The sequence below is a fragment of the Oncorhynchus mykiss genome, chromosome 19, assembly GCF_057628025.1.
Source record: "Oncorhynchus mykiss isolate SJ-2025 chromosome 19, ASM5762802v1, whole genome shotgun sequence".
NCBI classification, from domain to species: Eukaryota; Metazoa; Chordata; class Actinopteri; order Salmoniformes; family Salmonidae; genus Oncorhynchus; species Oncorhynchus mykiss.
The window spans coordinates 23,585,347-23,602,789 of record NC_143040.1 but is presented as its reverse complement, the minus strand read 5'-3'; the positions used below and the strand labels follow the sequence as shown (position 1 = coordinate 23,602,789).

Genomic DNA, 17,443 nt, shown 5'->3' with positions numbered 1-17,443 from the left:
CAGTGTAATATGTATCACCTCTCTCTTCCAGGAATAGGAGGTGCTGCTGATAAAGGAGTAGGGGTGTGAGGAGGGTCTGGGGAACCCTGAGGGGACCATGGTCATGGAGGTCAACCAGACTTCACGTACTCCTGAACCCACAGAGGAACCAGCTGAGCAGCATAGGACCACAAAATATCACTGAGGTGAGCCCAATGTTAACTATTGTCTGCATGTTACACTATATATACAAAAGTACGTCGACACCCCTTTGGCTATATCAGCCACACCCGTTGCTGACAGGTGTATAAAATCGAGCACACAGCCATGCAATCTCCATAGAGAAACATTGGCAGTAGAATGGCCTTACTGAAGAGCTCAATGACTTTTAACGTGGCACAGTCAGGATGCAAGCTCTCCAACAAGTCAGTTCGAAAATTGTCTGCCCTGCTAGAGCTGCCCTGGTCAACTGTAAGTGCTGTTATTGTTAAGTGGAAACGTCTAGGAGCAACAACTGCTCAGCCGCTAAGTGGTAGGCCCCACAAACTCACAGAACGGGACTGTCAATTGCTGAAGCGAGTAACGCATAAAAATGGTCTGCGTCAGCAGGAGTGGTGTAATTTTCGAAGCCATTGGACTCTGGAGCAGTGGAAACGCGTTCTCTGGAGTGATGAATCACACTTCTCCATCTGGCAGTCCGATGGACAAATCTGGGTTTGGTGGATGCCAAGAGAACATTACCTGCCCAATGCATAATGCCAACTGTAAAGTTTGGTGGAGAAGGAATAATGGTCTGGTGCCGTTTTTCATGGATCGGGCTAGGCCCCTTAGTTCCAGTGAAGGGAAATATTAACGCTACAGCATACAATGACATTCTAGACGATTCTGTGCATCCAACTTTGTGGCAACAGTTTAGGGAAGGCCCTTTCCTGTTTCAGCATGACAATGCTCCCGTGCACAAAGCGAGGTCCATACAGAAATGGTTTGTTGAGTTCGGTGTGGAACAACATGACTGGCCTGCACAGAGCCCTGACCTTAACCCTACCGAACACCTTTGGGATCAATTGGAATGCCGACTGCGAGCCAGGCCTAATCGTCCAACATCAGTCAAAATGTTATTTGTCACATACACACGTTTAGCAGATGTTCTTGTGGGTGTAGCGAAATGCTTCCATTCAGTCACGCTCTTGTGACTGAATGGAAGCAAGTCCCTGCAGCAATGTTCCAACATCTGGTGGAAAGCCTTCCCAGAAGAGTGGAGGCTGTTATTTCAGCAAAGGGGGGACCAACTGCGTATTAATGCCCATGATTTTGGAAAGAGATGTTCAACGAGCATGTAGTGGTCATGTAGTGTATTAGGTCAGGGCCCGTATCCACAAAGCATCTCAGAGTAGGAGTGATGATCTATGATCAGTTTAGTCTTTTAGATCATAATGAATAATTCTATGATGGGGGCCTGATCCTCTCGATGAGCACTTCTACTCTGAGACTCTTTGTGGCTACAGGCCCAGGTTTTGATAAACGTTGTCTTAAACATGTACTATGCAGAAATCGCTTCACCATTTCCTGGTAGCTAAAATTCTAAAAGTTTGCTTAATTTCAGTAAACAAGCAAATATTCGACTTAATATTAACAACATTTGAAATGTAGATTTTGATAGACCAATGTATCAGCTATTACACCATGTAAAGGTTTGTTGAATTTGTTGAAATTAGGACAGGGATTGAGGGGTTTTACTCTGAGCCAAAACTAACTGGAAAATGCTCAAGTTATCCTTTGAAACGTTTAACTCCAATCAAGAGCCAACCCACAACTTTCAATAAAAAAACACACTTGCAAATTAAACATCTATTCAATCCGATTTAATCAAAGAGCACTTGAACAAGAGTTAGAAAAGTTTAAAATGAGGGGGATGAAGTAGTTGATGTTGTTTGGCAGCGTGGGATTGGTGCCAACAGCAAAGCAACTTCCCTTAATGTATCCTGGAGAGAAATAGAGAGAGCACTCGACGTGACATTCAAATTCTGTGAAAGGGACACAGTCTAACAAATAGGTAGCAAGTCAATAGCCTGATGTGGACACCAGTCCAGAGGCAAACTATGGATGAAGTTCATGATATGCTGAGATGCCATACTGTGCCCTTCTCCTACAGGCACATTCTGAATCCACACCCGCCCATACAAAAACACAGTATTAGCATTGGCTGTAGTTTGACTGGATATTGTTGTATTGAATGTGTAAGCAATAGCTATGCAAAGTGCCAGATATGTAACGATTTACAGTAACTTCAGTTCATTATTACTCAGCCAATAAGCACCAGCATTAGTCAGCCAGAAGATCTAACTAAGTTAGCTACAGAATGTAATGGAGAAATGTCACCTTTCTGCATCAAGTACCTCTGACTGGGCAGCTTCATCTTAGCAGGTTGAGGGACTAATTTACTTCCACTAGCTACTTCTAGCTAACATGACTATAGCCAGACGTTAGCCAGCTTACTAGCTTGCAAGCATTAACATTAGCTAGCTAGCCACCTAGTGCAAGCCAATTTCAGTTGTTGATTTTGTTCTATTGGCATGCTAATTTCATGGTAAATTCAGCATTTTAGCTAACATTACTATTTTTAACTTCCTGTCACACAAAGGTCTAATCTTTTCTGTGTGATGCCGACAGTGCAGATCAACCCAGACTGTAAACAAACCCCCCATGCACTCTGAATAACTAACGTGTACTTCTGGGTGAGAACGAAACAAAAAATGGGATACATTTTGTTTTCTGTTCCTCGACGCACAATTTTGAAACCATAAACGAGAAATTAGTTTATATTCAATTTTCGTTCTTAAAATGATGAAACCAAACACAATAAATTAGCCATTTCCCAGCAAAGCTGTCATCAAGGCAAAGGGTGGCCACTGAAGAATCTCAAATATAAAATGTATTTTGATTTGTTTAACACTTTTTTTTGTTACTACATGATTCCATGTGTTATTTCATAGTTTTGATGTCTTCACTGTTATTATACAATGTAGAAAATAGTAAAAATAAAGAAACCCCTGGAATGAATAGGTGTGTCCAAACTTTTGAGGGTACTGTGTATATATAATTATTTTTTTGTCAAGTGCCAGTTTCATCAGAATAACCCAGGTAAGCTTGTGTTGTGAGCTCTGTTGAGGGACAGTTAAGAGGGACGTGACTTTAGCATGTTTTGGTTGTTGTTGCATTGATATACACAGTGACGTACATCAGTATAAATACAGCCAACTTTGAGTGTGTGACTTGTGTGGCTGAGTAAGTGAGTGGCATTGTTTGCTTCAGCCATGGGAGATTTTTGTCACCATGGTGCCGTAATAGCAGCCAGAGAGGTTGATCCCTTATGTACAATTTTTTAATATTTATAATCATAAGTTGTTGTGTTTTTTTTGTAATGGAATTGTTTCAATTGACTTCCTGTTTTCTTTTTAATTCATATTTTTTTATCATAATCTGATCATTTTGATGATTCAAATCAGTTAGTTGGCTTGAGGGGAAAAGAGGAGAGAGGACTGCGTTGGCTCGTAGAAGTGGCAACTGAAGTGTGATAAACTATTCTGACCTTTGTGGCTGCTCTTGAGTAGCATCACCCAAGTGGGTGCTACACGGTGCAATGCCGTGTACACACCGGTTGCGTCTAACTGTATGCTTTCAGGCAGAAGTCTATTCATTTCATTGGGAGGCAATCCGCACTGCTGCAACTCAATTCAATTTAAATGCCAATATAAGGGCTTTATTGGCATGGGACACATATGATAACATTGCCAAAGAAAGTGAAGTAGATAATAAACAAAAGTGAAATAAACAATACAAATTAACAGTAAACATTACTCACAGAAGTTCCAAAAGAATAAAGACATTTCAAATGTCATATTATGTACATACAGTGTTGTAATGATGTGAAAATAGTACAAAAGGGAAAATAGTAAACCACCGAAGAAGTTGCTAATGTGTGATTATTTTTGATGTGATGCGCCTAGCCAGTACTAGCCAGCTAAGTAGCTTGACTTGCTGGAAAGTTATAGAAACAAGTTTTGGAAAATGTAAGTAACCAAAACATGTTTTATTATAAACTGAAACAATGATTCTCCTGTCCTGAATGAAATTGTCATATTTTGCAACTTCACAAAATAAATGCGATCTCTGACGAGAATCTACGCTCTCCTCATCTATGCTCTCCGTCCAGTAGCGGAACGAGAATTTATGAAGATAATTTATGGCGTAATGAAATACAGTACCAGTCAGAAGTTTGGCCACACCTACCCATTCCAGTGTTTTTTCTTTATTTGGACTATTTTTCTACATTGTACCTGTGAACCCATACAAACATAGTCACTCTTCTATTACCAATGTCAGTTAGAACGGGTGATATCTCACACACAAACAGATACTATGTTGAAGTTTGAACAGGTCAGACTAAACCTACCGGAGCGATGTGGATGGGTAGTCAGGCATGAAGTGAACAGTGAATTACATTCGGAGGTTTAACCCACTGCAATCATATTGATTCACATGTTACAATACCAATCTTTGCTCCTTCTGGTAGGTCCTGGCGTCCATTCATGACAAGTGGATCAGTCTTTCTGGTTAAGTCTCTTAGAGCTTTCCACACCTGGATTGTGCAACACTGGCCCATTATTCTTTAAGCTCTGTCAAATTGTTTGTTGATCATTGCTAGACAACCATTTTCAGGTCTTGCCATAGTTTCGACTTAAATCTGCTTGAAAACCTGTAACTCGGCCACTCAAGAACATTCACTGTCTTCTTGGTAAGCAGGCTGTATCACATCCGGCCATGATTGTGAGTCCCAGAGGGCGGCATACAAATGGCCCAGCGTCGTCCAGGTTTGGCCCGGGGTAGGCCATCATTGTAAATAAGAATTTGTTCTTAACTGACTTTTGTAGTTAAATATTGGTTAAATGAAAAAAAAGCAACTCCAGTGTAGATTTGGTCTTGTGTTTTAAGTTATTGCACAGCTGAAAAGTAAATGAATCTCCCAGTGTCTGGTGGGAAGTAGACTGAACCAGGTTTTCCTCTAAGATTTTACCTGTGCTTAGCTCTATTCTGTTTCTTTTTTTATGCTGAAAAACTCCCCCAGTCCTTAACGATTATAAGCAAACCCATAACATGATGCAGCCACCACTATGCTTGAAAATATGGAGAGTGATGTTTTCTATTGGATTTGCCCCAAACATAACACTTTGTATTCAGGACAAAAAGTGAATTGCTTTGCCACCATTTTTGCAGTATTACTTTAGTGCCTTATTCTGTACAGGATTCCTCCTTTTCACTTGGTCAATTAGGTAAGTATTGTGGAATAACTGCAATGTTGTTGACCATGCTTAGTTTGCTCCTATCACAGCCATTACTCTGTAACTGGTTTAAAGTCACCATTGGCCTCATGGTGAAATCCCTGAGCAGTTTCCTTCCACTCCGGCAACTGAGTTAGGAAGAATGCCTGTATCTTTGTAGTGACTGAGTGTATTGATGCACCATCCAAAGTGTAATTATATAATAACTTCACCATTTTGAAAGGGATATTCAATGTCTGCTTTTTTCATTTAATCTACCAATAGGTATCCTTTGTGATGAATTGGAAAATGTCTCTGGTCTTTGTTGTTGAATCTGTGTTTGAAACGCACTGCTCAACTGAGGGACCTTACAGATAACTGTGTGTATGTGTGGGGTACAGAGTTGAGGTAGTCATGCAAAAAAATCATGATAAACACAATTATTGCACACAGTGAGTCCATGCAACTTATTATGTGAGTTGTTAAGCAAATTTGTACTCCTGAACTGTTACTTGCCATAACAAAGGGGTTGAATACTTACTGATTCAAGATATTTCAGCTTTTCTTTTTAAAATTAATTTGTAAAAACATAATTCCACTGTAGATCAGTGACAAAAAAAAGAAATCTGAACCTTTTTCAAATTTGTGCAAGTACGGCCCCAGAGTGTTTACCCATCCCCACTACATTTGAGTCCTATAATGTAGTTACAGAATGACTTAATTGTTGTTAAACCCATCATGGTGGACATACATATTATGTTGTGGGTAAAAATAAGTCAGCTACGATAAGTTAAAAGTCAGACAAACATGACTAAACTATTTTGACGTGTTACAGTAAGTGTTTGTTAGTGTGTGGGTATATTTAGCAAGTGTATATTGTGGTTATAAAGTTCTGTTTATGCAGAATAGGGTGAAATCAGATGTGATGTATACTAAAGAGTCTCAATGATCGCCTTAGAAAAATATAATTTTATGTTCATTAAACATAAGTGTTAAATACACCATATGAAAACCACATATACACATCTCAACTAAAAATCTGCATGAACTTGATAAATTCTATTCATTAAAAGTGTCTTGGGAAAGCAGTTCAATGGATGTAATGTAATAGGCATTTGTAAACATCATATAGCCTACACAGTACACATACAATATGTAGACTTTTTAGGCTTATGTTCTTTATACACTGAGTGTACAAAACATTAAGATCACCTGCTCATTCCATGACAGACTGACCAGGTGAAAGCTGTCTTATTGATGTTAGCTGTTAAATCCACTTCAATCAGTGTATTTGAAGGGGAGGAGACAGGTTAAAGAAGGATTTTTAAGCCTGGAGACAATTGAGAAATGGATTGTGTATGTGTGCCATTCAGAGGGTGAATGGGAAAGACAATATGTAAGTGCCATTAAAGGAGGTATGGTGGTAGGTGCCAGGCGCACCGGTTTGTGTCAAGAACTGCAACGCAGCTGTGTTTTTCACGGTCAACAGTTATCCGTGTGTGTATCAAGAATGGTCCACCACCTAGAGGACATACAGCCAACTTGATAACTGTCGGACGCATTAGAGTCAGCATGGGCCAACATCGCTGTGGAACGCTTTCGAGTCCATGTCCGACTAATTGAGGTTGTTTTGAGGGCAAAAGGGGGGGTGCAACTCGATATTAGCAATGTGTTCTTAATGTTTTGTACACTCAGTGTATATCACACAATGTCTGGATACAATATACTTCCCAGGAATATTCAACAATGAAATATTTGACTCTCGTTATTCGAAATGCATCTGTGGATCTTTTCTGCTCACTACAATGAAAATTAATCTTTGTCTTTAATGCAGGGTTTGATCTAAACGTAATAAGCTATGGAAGTAGAATAGTTTTTCTGCTAGGGTATCCTGAGGTAGCTCCTCTCTGAGAACCTCAGGCAAACAGCCTTTCTCCCATGTGGACCTTCAGGTGCCTCTTCAGGCTGCCAGCCTGGGTGAAGCGCATGTGACACTGGGTACAGCTGTAGGGTTTCTCCCCTGTGTGGACCCTCTGGTGTCTCTTCAGGCTGCCAGCCTCAGCAAAGCGCATGTCACATTGGGTACAGCTGAAGGGTTTCACACCTGTGTGGACCCTCTGGTGGATCTCCACCTTCTGGAGGCAGCTGAAGCCTTTGTTACAGAACATGCAGAGGAACCGTTTCTCTTTACTACTGCCTGATGTTGCTCCCCTTCCATGAGACTGGGCTCTAGCCCTGTTGTTTGAGTTCAATACCTGATCGAAAAGGATGCCATGTGAATCGGAAGGCCCCTTCGACGTGGACACTGGGGCACGATCACTGAGCGTGTGTAAAGGGGAGATGCTTGAGACATTTGGATTTGTCTCTAAGCTTTCCCTGTAATCTAAGAAATCTCTGCCTTGTGAGTGTCCTTCTCTTAAGGTAGTCTCATCTGCATTCCATGTAAGAGGAGCGTCGCCCTCCACTTTCACTTCATCGAACGCTATAACCTCTCCTTTCTTATCTAGGCACCCTTCAGAGTATACACTACTACTGTATCGGTTCCAGTCCCCTCTAGAAAGATCAGTCTGTCTCTCTAAACCCAAGGATATGTTGCCAGGGTCCATCTCTGTCGTGTAAAAACAAGACAGATCATCACCGCCAGTGTCTAACGCATCACCATCAGTATTTCCACAGGAATTAACAGTCTTCTGGCTGTGGTGAAATACTGGTAAGTACTCTGAGCCAGGAGCAGCAGGACAGTCCAGTGGCCCCACACCCAGTCTCTCTGGATCTGATCTGTGGTCAGATCCTGTTTGTAAAAGCCTTTGTGCTACAGTTATGGTCTCAGTGTCTGTCTCGGACTTGAGGACAGCGGCCGGCGTTCCATTGACCGCCGTGATGCTGCGTCGGGTTCTGGGCGGCGTGGTGGTGGGGTCCTCTGTGGCTACAGGGAGCACACCAGTCTGGATGTCTCTGCTTTGCCCTGGGTCCTCTCCCTCAGACCTCTCCAGCTTGACCCCAGGCCCTGCAGCCTCTGCATCTACAGACTGACACAAGAAGAGGAGGTTATTACCGTTACATGATTTGTAAAGGATAACAATGTTGTAGGGAAGTCTCACAAGCTCCCCTATGGCAGATAAATAAGGATGTACATGTAAGGAAGTGAATAGCTGAGGGGAGCCTTTCTGAAATAAACTGCCCACATTTGATATGCTGTTCAAAGTAACATTTTATATGCAACAATTACACTAACCTCTATCACAATAACGTGCTGGGTTGAGGTTCCACTCCCCTCATCAACAGTGATTGGTTGGTCATCTCTCCATGTATTGCGTCCTGCTGGCTTCACAAAGCTCCTGTGGCCTCCAGTTTGATGTCCTTCACCTGACAGTGTGATTGGGGGAAAAAGAGGTGGTTAGGTTAGCTACTGTCAATGCTCAACGGTATATTGTACACTATTGACTAGGGATGCACGATATATCGGTGAACGTCGACCGGTATTAGCTAAAAATGGCAACATCGGTATTAGCCCGATGTCTAGTTTAACGGCGATGTTAAAAGCCGATGTCAAAGCTACCGTGCATACCAATATAACGTAGGTACATGACGCCACGTCGAGCAGTCATTTGAAAGAGTAATACAATTTCAGCTCGACAACTCAAAAGGCGAAATCCATTAAAGCCAAGATAATGGAATTCATTGCCCTTGACAATCAACCATTCCCTGTCGTGGGCGATGTTGGCTTTCGCCGTCTGGGCAAGCACCGGTACACACTACCAAGTACTCTATTTTTCAGATGTTACCGGAGTTACACAGTAATAGTGTCACTGCTATTAGCTTCATAACATGCATACTGTGTAAAGCTGTTTGGGTATTTGCGTGTCAAAAAAGATAAAGTAGCACTGTCAAAGCTGTACAAAAAAAGTCTGCAAACAAGAAAACACCGACCACGAACGATATGTTTACAATACCGCGTTGGTAATAAAGCATAATTTGTTCGACCGCAACTTCTGGGGTAGCTAGCTTTAGCTTTGTACCAATACAACCAGCCTGAAAACAATGACCAGAAGAAACTGCAGTCATTTTCATTATTCTTAGCAATGATTTAGGAATCCTTGTGAGTAAGTATTAGCTAGGTTGCCACTTGTTGTTCACCTATTGAAATTGAACTTCAGTTTATGAAAATAAATAGCTATCCAGCTACTTAACCCTGTTACCCAAAGCTAATGTTATAAGCAGCCAGCTAGCTTCATCTGGCAAGTGATGCTCAACCGGACCGGGTTATGTGTTGTGAAGCTAGCCACAATAAGAATTAAACACAATAGTGGAATTTGCGGTTTGCCTTAAAAAAAAAAGTATGTAATTGACAGTGATGCAAAGTAATACAAACAGTAGAATTATGCAATACTTTTATTTTGAAGGATAAAAGTCCACTAAGTCCACTATTGTGGCTAATCCTTATTGTGGCTAGCTTCACCTAGATGGGTCCGACCACCATTAATCAAATAAGAACTGTCTTATAAATTAGGGTTATTTTAGATGATGACACCTAGCTATATAAACTCAGCAAAAAAGAAACGTCCCCTTTTCAGGACGTCTTTCAAAGATAATTTGTAAAAATCCAAATAACTTCACAGATCTTCATTGTAAATGGTTTAAACACTGTTTCCCATTCTTGTTCAATGAACAATAAATAATTAATGAACATGCACCTGTGGAACGGTCATTAAGACACTAACAGCTTACAGAGGGTTGGCAATTAAGGTCACAGTTATGAAAACTTAGGACACTAAAGAGGCCTTTCTACTGACTCTGAAAAACACCAAAAGAAAGATGCCCAGGGTCCCTGTTCATCTGCGTGAACGTGCCTTAGGCATGCTGCAAGGAGGCATGAGGACTGCAAATGTGGCCAGGGCAATACATTGCAATGTCCGTACTCTGAGACGCCTAAGACAGCGCTACAGGGAGAAAGGACGGACAGCTGATTGTCCTCGCAGTGGCAGGCCACATGTAACAACACCAGTACAGGATCGGTACATCCGAACATCACACCTGCAGGACAGGTACAGGATGGCAACAACAACTGCCTGAGTTACACCAGGAACGCACAATCTCTCCATCAGTGCTCAGACTGTCCGCAATAGGCTGAGAGAGGCTGGACTGAGGGGTTGTAGGCCTGTTGTAAGCCAGGTCCTCACCAGACATCACCGGCAACAACGTCGCCTATGGGGACAAACCCAGCGTCGCTGGACCAAACAGGACTGGCAAAAAGTACTCTTCACAGATGAGTTGCGTTTATCGTCGAAGGAATGAGCGTTACACCTATGCCTGTTGTACTCTGGAGCGGGATCGATTTGGAGGTGGAGGGTCCATCATGGTCTGGGGCAGTGTCACAGCATCATCGGACTGAGCTTGTTGTCATTGCAGGCAATCTCAACGCTGTGCGTTAACAGTGAAGACATCCTCCTCCCTCATGTGGTACCCTTCCTGCAGGCTCATCATGACATGACCCTCCAGCATGACAATGCCACCAGCCATACTGCTCGTTCTGTGCGTGATTTCCTGAAAGACAGGAATGTCAGTGTTTTGCCATGGCCAGCAAAGAGCCCGGATCTCAATCCCATTGAGCACGTCTCGGACCTGTTGGATCGGAGGGTGAGGGCTAGGGCCATTCCCCCCAGAAATGTCCGGGAACTTGCAGGTGCCTTGGTGGAAGAGTGGGGTAACATCTCACAGCAAGAACTGGGAAATATGGTGCAGTCCATGAGGAGATGCTCTGCAGTACTTAATGCAGCTGGTGGCCACACCAGATACTGACTGTTACTTTGGATTTTGTTCCCTTTGTTCAGGGACACATTATTCCATTTCTGTTAGTCACATGTCTGTGGAACTTGTTCAGTTTATGTCTCAGTTGTTGAATCTTGTTATGTTCATACAAATATTTACACATGTTAAGTTTGCTGGAAATAAACGTAGTTGACAGTGAGGACGTTTCTTTTTTTGCTGAGTTTAGTTAGCTAGCTAACTATAGCTACTGAAACAGATTGTCATTTTGCTATGTTTTTGAGCTTGCTAGCTTTTTTTTATTTTTATGACCAGTACTGTAGGTGTGTGAGACAACTTTACCAGCATCATTAGCATACGTATCGATGAATCGTTGTGACATATGAAATATAAGTGATAGTGTAATAACTACGTAAAAAACGAATTAACGTGTTAAATTATGTGACGTGCAGTCATATTCAGGTCCTGATTGGTCAAATAGTGTTATTTGACATATCTTTTTTGACTCGCAAAGACCCAAACGGCGTTCCATAGAAATCCTGGTTGAGAATAAAACGACTCAACAAATGAACAACGAAACAGCACAGCAAGTAAGTTAAATAAATAGGTTTTGATTATGTTTTACTGGTAATGGGGACATCCGTAAATGCCAACAAAATAACATTTGAACAGTGTGGTGTGTGTGTAACCTTTATTTAACTAGGCAAGTCAGTTAAGAACTCTTATTTACAATGACGGCCCGGACAACAGTGGGCCAATTGTGCGCCGCCCTATGGGACTCCCAATCATGTGATATACAGCCTGGATTCGAACCAGGGACTGTTGTTACGCCTCTTGCAATGAGATGAAGTGCCTTAGACCGCTGTGTACGTGTGTGTAACTGTTTACCTGTACTAGAATGCTTAAAAGGATGCAAATATTTTAAATATCGGGTTATCTGCATTTATTTTTTTGTCAAGGAAAATATCTGTGTCAGCCAAAAATGTCATATCGGTCATTACTACTATTGACATACTGAAATTGTATACTTATTTCGGCGTTTTATCTAGTACAATTCACTCCTCTTTTCTAACTCGAGTGTTTGACAACAGCTGATAATCAGAAAAATTGTTGCGTTGTACCAATACAAACGAATGGCGGGAGTCAATCGCACATTAGATGACGCATTCGGAATACTCTTTTTTTGCATACTATTTAGTACAAAAATATAGGTATACGGAAAGTGTCTAGAATTGGCAGGGATGTAAGATAACACGCATACCTCCTTGATATACTAATTAGAGATTGATTATGTCCCATGCATTTTTTTTCGATGAGTAAATAAATGTACTTGCAGTAAATAAATAATCTGATTAGATCTGGCTAATTAATCATGGGAATTATTGCAACTATCCAAAAACTGAACAAGACCGAATGCTGGTTAATAACGCATCTAAGGTCACACATGCGCAGAGAAAAACGGGGCGAGAGGCCCGCAGCCTCCTGCAAAACGTACCTCTTGCCATTCCTCTGTGTTTGTCGAGGATCTTGACACTACTGGGACGACTGGCGAGGACGCGCTCCCGTGCCACCTTCAGTTCCAGTAGCTGTAGTTTCCTCCGCAATGCCCTGTTTTCTTTCTGGCTTTGAGTTATTTCCAAACGAAACACTGCATAGTCGTCGTCTACGAGTTTACAGATATCTGCCACGGCTGCATTCGCTAGCACCTCCATGATGGAGGCGATTTGAGTGTGAAAAATCATACAGGTCGCCATTGTTAGCTAACATTAGCATCTAGATAACGTAGATCAACCAAGTCCTGTCTCCAACGTGAATTAAAGACTACCTGAGGTAAACGTGTGATGCTGTACAGTTAAATTAATAATATTTTGAGTTCCAGAGTGTTAATAAACGTCTAAATAACAACAAAAATGGTAACGTGGAAATTATTCTTGGTCACCGCTCACTTCCGTTTACGCACAGAAGATAAATTATTGGCGGATCGCAACCGTGAGGTGCATACAACGCCACCTACTGTACTGGAGTGTGGGGCCATTCACGGCCTCCCCTTCGAAGAGGTTTAACGGGGTTGGCATTCAATATGTTGTGTTACTGAAACCTACTAGACTGGAGTACAACTCCATTATACTTTGCTTGAAATTATTTTTACAAATACCCTACCATCTAACACTAAAATCACAACAACAAAACATAATAAATAAACACCACCCTACTCCACTTAAATCTAATTAGTCCTACCTCATGCCAACAATCTGAAAGGATGGAACATCACCACTCAACACACCCTGTAACTCTTCTGATGTCAAGTCTCGCACACCCAAATACCTCTCTGCAGCTGCCACCACAACCTCAATTTTCTGAGACTTATGTTCCATCCCTGCAGTACAGTTGATAACCATTGCTAAAAAATTCACCACACCTACCACCTCAGATACTCAACCCGCATTCTCTTCAGCTCACTCTGCTTACACTTTCTTCCATTCTTCTTTAACAAACCATCTCCCTTTTTTCCGCCATTTTTAACCGACTCAAGCTCACCATCTTCCTTCCTCTCTCAGACCTCCTCTGCCTCTCTTTTTCCCCTCCATTCCTCCTCCATATTGCAAGTAAACGTCTCCTTGTGATAATACTGTACTGCTCCAGACATACATCTTGTTCTAGCTTTCTAAAGGGACGTCATAAAACCGGCTGTCACAATCTCCGTACAATCAGCGCTCAACAGTGCATCCCACTTATAAAGCAGCTGCTTCGTCTTGATGTTAATCTTCATCAAAATCTACCGAAACAATTTTCAATTTCAAACAAGTGCGCTCTTCCAACCACCATCCCATCTCTGCAAAAGCTCTCCCCAAAATGTTACGTCCGTTGGTCACGGCCTCCGCTATTCATGTATTCCTCTTATCTAGCTCCGTGTTTCCACCTACTGTTTTGGAATGCGAGTTCATTACACATCGTTGAAAAATTGCCATACTAATCCAACACCCATTAAAAAAACTCATCAATATTCCACTAGCTACTTGACCCCATTTGATCCTACACCAGGCTGGGAGGATGGGACACTATTCAATTCAATGGGCTTTATTGGCATGGGAAACATGTTTACATTGTCAAAGCAAGTGAAATGGATAAACAAAAGTGAAATAAACAATAAAAAGTGAACAGTAAATGTTACAATCACACAAGTTCCAAAAGAATAAAGTCATTTCAAATGTCATATGTCTATATACAGTGTTGTAATGATGTTTAACTAGTTACAATAAAAAAAAAGGGAAAATAAACTCATCTGGGTTGTATTTACAATGATGTTTGTTTTTCACTGGTTGCCCTTTTCTTTTGGCAACAGGTCACAAATATTGCTGCTGTGATTGCACACTGGTATGTCACCCAATAGATATGGGAGTTTATAAAAATTGGATTTGGTTTTCAAATTCTTTGTGGGTCTGTGTAATCTGAGGGAAATATGTGTCTCTAATATGGTCATACATTTGGCAGAAGGTTAGGAAATGCAACTTAGTTTCCACCTCATTTTGTAGGCAGTGTGCACATAGCCTGTCTTCTCCTGAGAGCCAGGTCTGCCTATGGTGACCTCTCAATAGCAAGGCTATACTCACTGAGTCTGTACATAGTCAAAGCTTTCCTTAATTTTGGGTCAGTCACAGTGGTCAGATATTCTGCCACTGTGTTCTCTCTGTTTCGTGCCAAATAGCATTCTAGTTTGCTCTGTTTTTTTGTTAATTATTTTCAATGTGTCAAGTAATTATCTTTTTCTTGTCTCATGATTTGGTTGGGTATAATTGTGTTGCTGTCCTGGGGCTCTGTGGGGTCTGTTTATGAACAGAGCCCCAGGACCAGCTTGGTTTGGGGACTCTTCTCCAGGTTCATCTCTCTGTAGGTGATGACTTTGTTATGGAAGATTTGGGAATCGCTTCCTTTTAAGGGGTTGTAGAATTTAACAGTTATTTTCTGGATTTTGATCATTAGCGGATATTGGCCTAATTCTGCTCAGCATGCATTATTTGGTGTTTTACGTTGTACGCAGGGGATATTTTTTCAGAATTCTGCATGCAGAGTCTCAATTTGGTGTTTGTCCCATTTTGTGAATTATTGGTTGGTGAGTGGACACCAGACCTCACAACCATAAAGGCCAATGAGTTCTATAACTGATTCAAGTATTTGAATGGCAGCTTCATTAAATAGTACCCGCAAAACACCAGTCTCAACGTGAGAGGAAGAAGATGAAGAGGCGACTCCGGGATGCTGGCCTTCTAGGCAGAGTTCCTCTGTCCAGTGTCTGTGTTATTTTGCCCATCTTAATCTTTTTTTTTTTATTGGCCAGTTTGAGATAGGGCTTTTTCTTTGTAACTCTGCCTAGAAGGCAAGCATCCCGGAGCCTCTTCATTGTTGACGTTGAGACTGGTGTTCTGTGGGTACTATGTAATGAAGTTGCCAGTTGAGGACTTGTGAGGCATCTGTTTCTCAAACTAGACACTCTAATATACTTGTCCTCTTGCTCAGTTGTGCACCGGGGCCTCCCACTCTTTATATTCTGGTTAGGGCCAGTTTGCGCTGTTCTGTGAAGGGAGCGTTGTACACAGCGTTGTACGAGATCTTCAGTTTCTTGGCTATTTCTCGCATGGAATAGCCTTCATTTTTCAGACCAAGAATAGACTGACGAGTTTCAGAAGAAAGATCTTTGTTTCTGGCCATTTTGAGCCTGTAATCAAACCCACAAATGCTGATGCTCCAGATACTCAACTAGTCTAAAGAAGGCCAGTTTTATTGCTTCTTTAATCAGCAAAATAGTTTTCAGCTGTGCTACCATAATTGCAAAAGGGTTTTCTAATGATCAATTAGCCTTTTAAAAGAATCAACTTGGATTGGCTAACACAGCGTGCTATTGGAACACAGGAGTGATGGTTGCTGATAAGGGCCTCTGTATGCCTATGTAGATATTCCATTAACAATCTGCTGTTTCCAGCTACAATAGTATTTTATAACATTATCAATGTCTACACTGTATTTCTGATCAATTTGATTTATTTTAATGGACAAAAAATAGCTTTTCTTTCAAAAACAAGGAAATTTCTAAGTGAACAGTAGTGTATGTTTCTATATACATCACCACCTACTGTACTGGAGTGTGAGCTAGAGGTCTTCACAGAGCCACCTCTACCTGAATACCAGATCCGGGACCGAGCGGGTCCAGATCATGAATTCGAAATAATGTCACAGGTCTGGGTCGGATCTGATTGTCAAGGGTCTGGGGTATGTGTAATTTTTTTCTGACTTGTCCGGAAGGGCCGTACATATCTGATTGCGACTGCTGCAGTAGAGCATTTTTATAATTTATGCTGCTGCGTTTGCTTTTCACGAGAGTGGAGCGTGGCACATATAGGTTGTTGTTGTTGGCCAATCATAAGTAATCAAAGCTGCAATAGGCTACAGTCATGGAGCCTCTGTCTGGCAAAAGTTAAAATATCTAAATCAATGGAAGATGGAATTAAAATGATGGAATTAAAAGTTAAAGAACAAGGATAGGCTACAACGGCCAAGAGCCAACAGGTAGGTTGCTTCTTAATATTCTGAATGGAGTTATTTGTAATTGTAGGATGAGAAAGCACGCACTGGAGCCTCAATTAGCCTAGCTAGCTTAACTAGCTTCTCCCAGTTTGATGCAGTCAAGACAGGTATTACGTAATCATATTTGATGATAAATAACCTAGCTATAATGCCACGTTCAAAACAACTAGGAACTTGGAAATCAGAGACTTCCGACTTCAGTGTGTTCAAGACAACTGGGAATTCTGAAAGAAAACTATCTCCGACTGGGAAAAATAGTTTTCTTTCAATCTCCGACTGGGAAAAATAGTTTTCTTTCAATCTCCGACTGGGAAAAATAGTTTTCGAACTCGGGCCTCTTTCAAGAGCTCCAACTTTCTGACCTGAAGATCACCGACGTCATGACTTGACCACGTATTTTTCATAGTTCCCAGTTGTCCTGAACGCACCTTTAGCGCAAATCGGCTTGGTTGCCATCCCTCCCTCCCTGCTCCCAATGTCACTTGCCCACAGTAATCTCCCCTCTCTCTAGAGCGGCACCTCGCTCTCCCTTCTCGCACGCGTTATCAGTCGGTTAATAAAGTAGCATAAAAATAAATACATATCGGCTGCTTCCCTCACTCATATTGGACCGGGTCAGGATCCGAGCAGTTCCGAATGGGGTTAGTTGTCCTTGGGTCCGTTTGGAACGGGTTTTAAAACATGTATTATTAAAAAAAAATATGTATAAATATGGATCCAGGTGGGAAAGCCCCAGGTCCATTTTGGGACGGGTCCAACTCGAGTGTTCCCTACCAAGTGTTCCCCCCCTACCAGACTGG

The 17,443-nt window shown here is 41.6% G+C and overlaps 2 protein-coding genes across 2 annotated transcripts in view; one reads left to right on the top strand and one right to left on the bottom strand.

Moving 5' to 3' along the window:
• The window catches only part of LOC110498509 (uncharacterized), a 53,925-nt gene that overhangs the window by 3,055 nt on the left and 33,427 nt on the right, over positions 1 to 17,443 (top strand). The window lies entirely within an intron of this gene.
• LOC110498538 (uncharacterized) lies at positions 6,247 to 13,956 on the bottom strand. Its single transcript, XM_021575207.3, has 3 exons — positions 12,559 to 13,956; positions 8,533 to 8,663; positions 6,247 to 8,326 (listed from the first exon to the last, which is right to left on the bottom strand). The coding sequence occupies exons 1-3, from the start codon at positions 12,815 to 12,817 to the stop codon at positions 7,214 to 7,216; spliced, it is 1,503 nt and encodes a 500-aa protein (XP_021430882.3). The 5' UTR covers positions 12,818 to 13,956; the 3' UTR covers positions 6,247 to 7,213.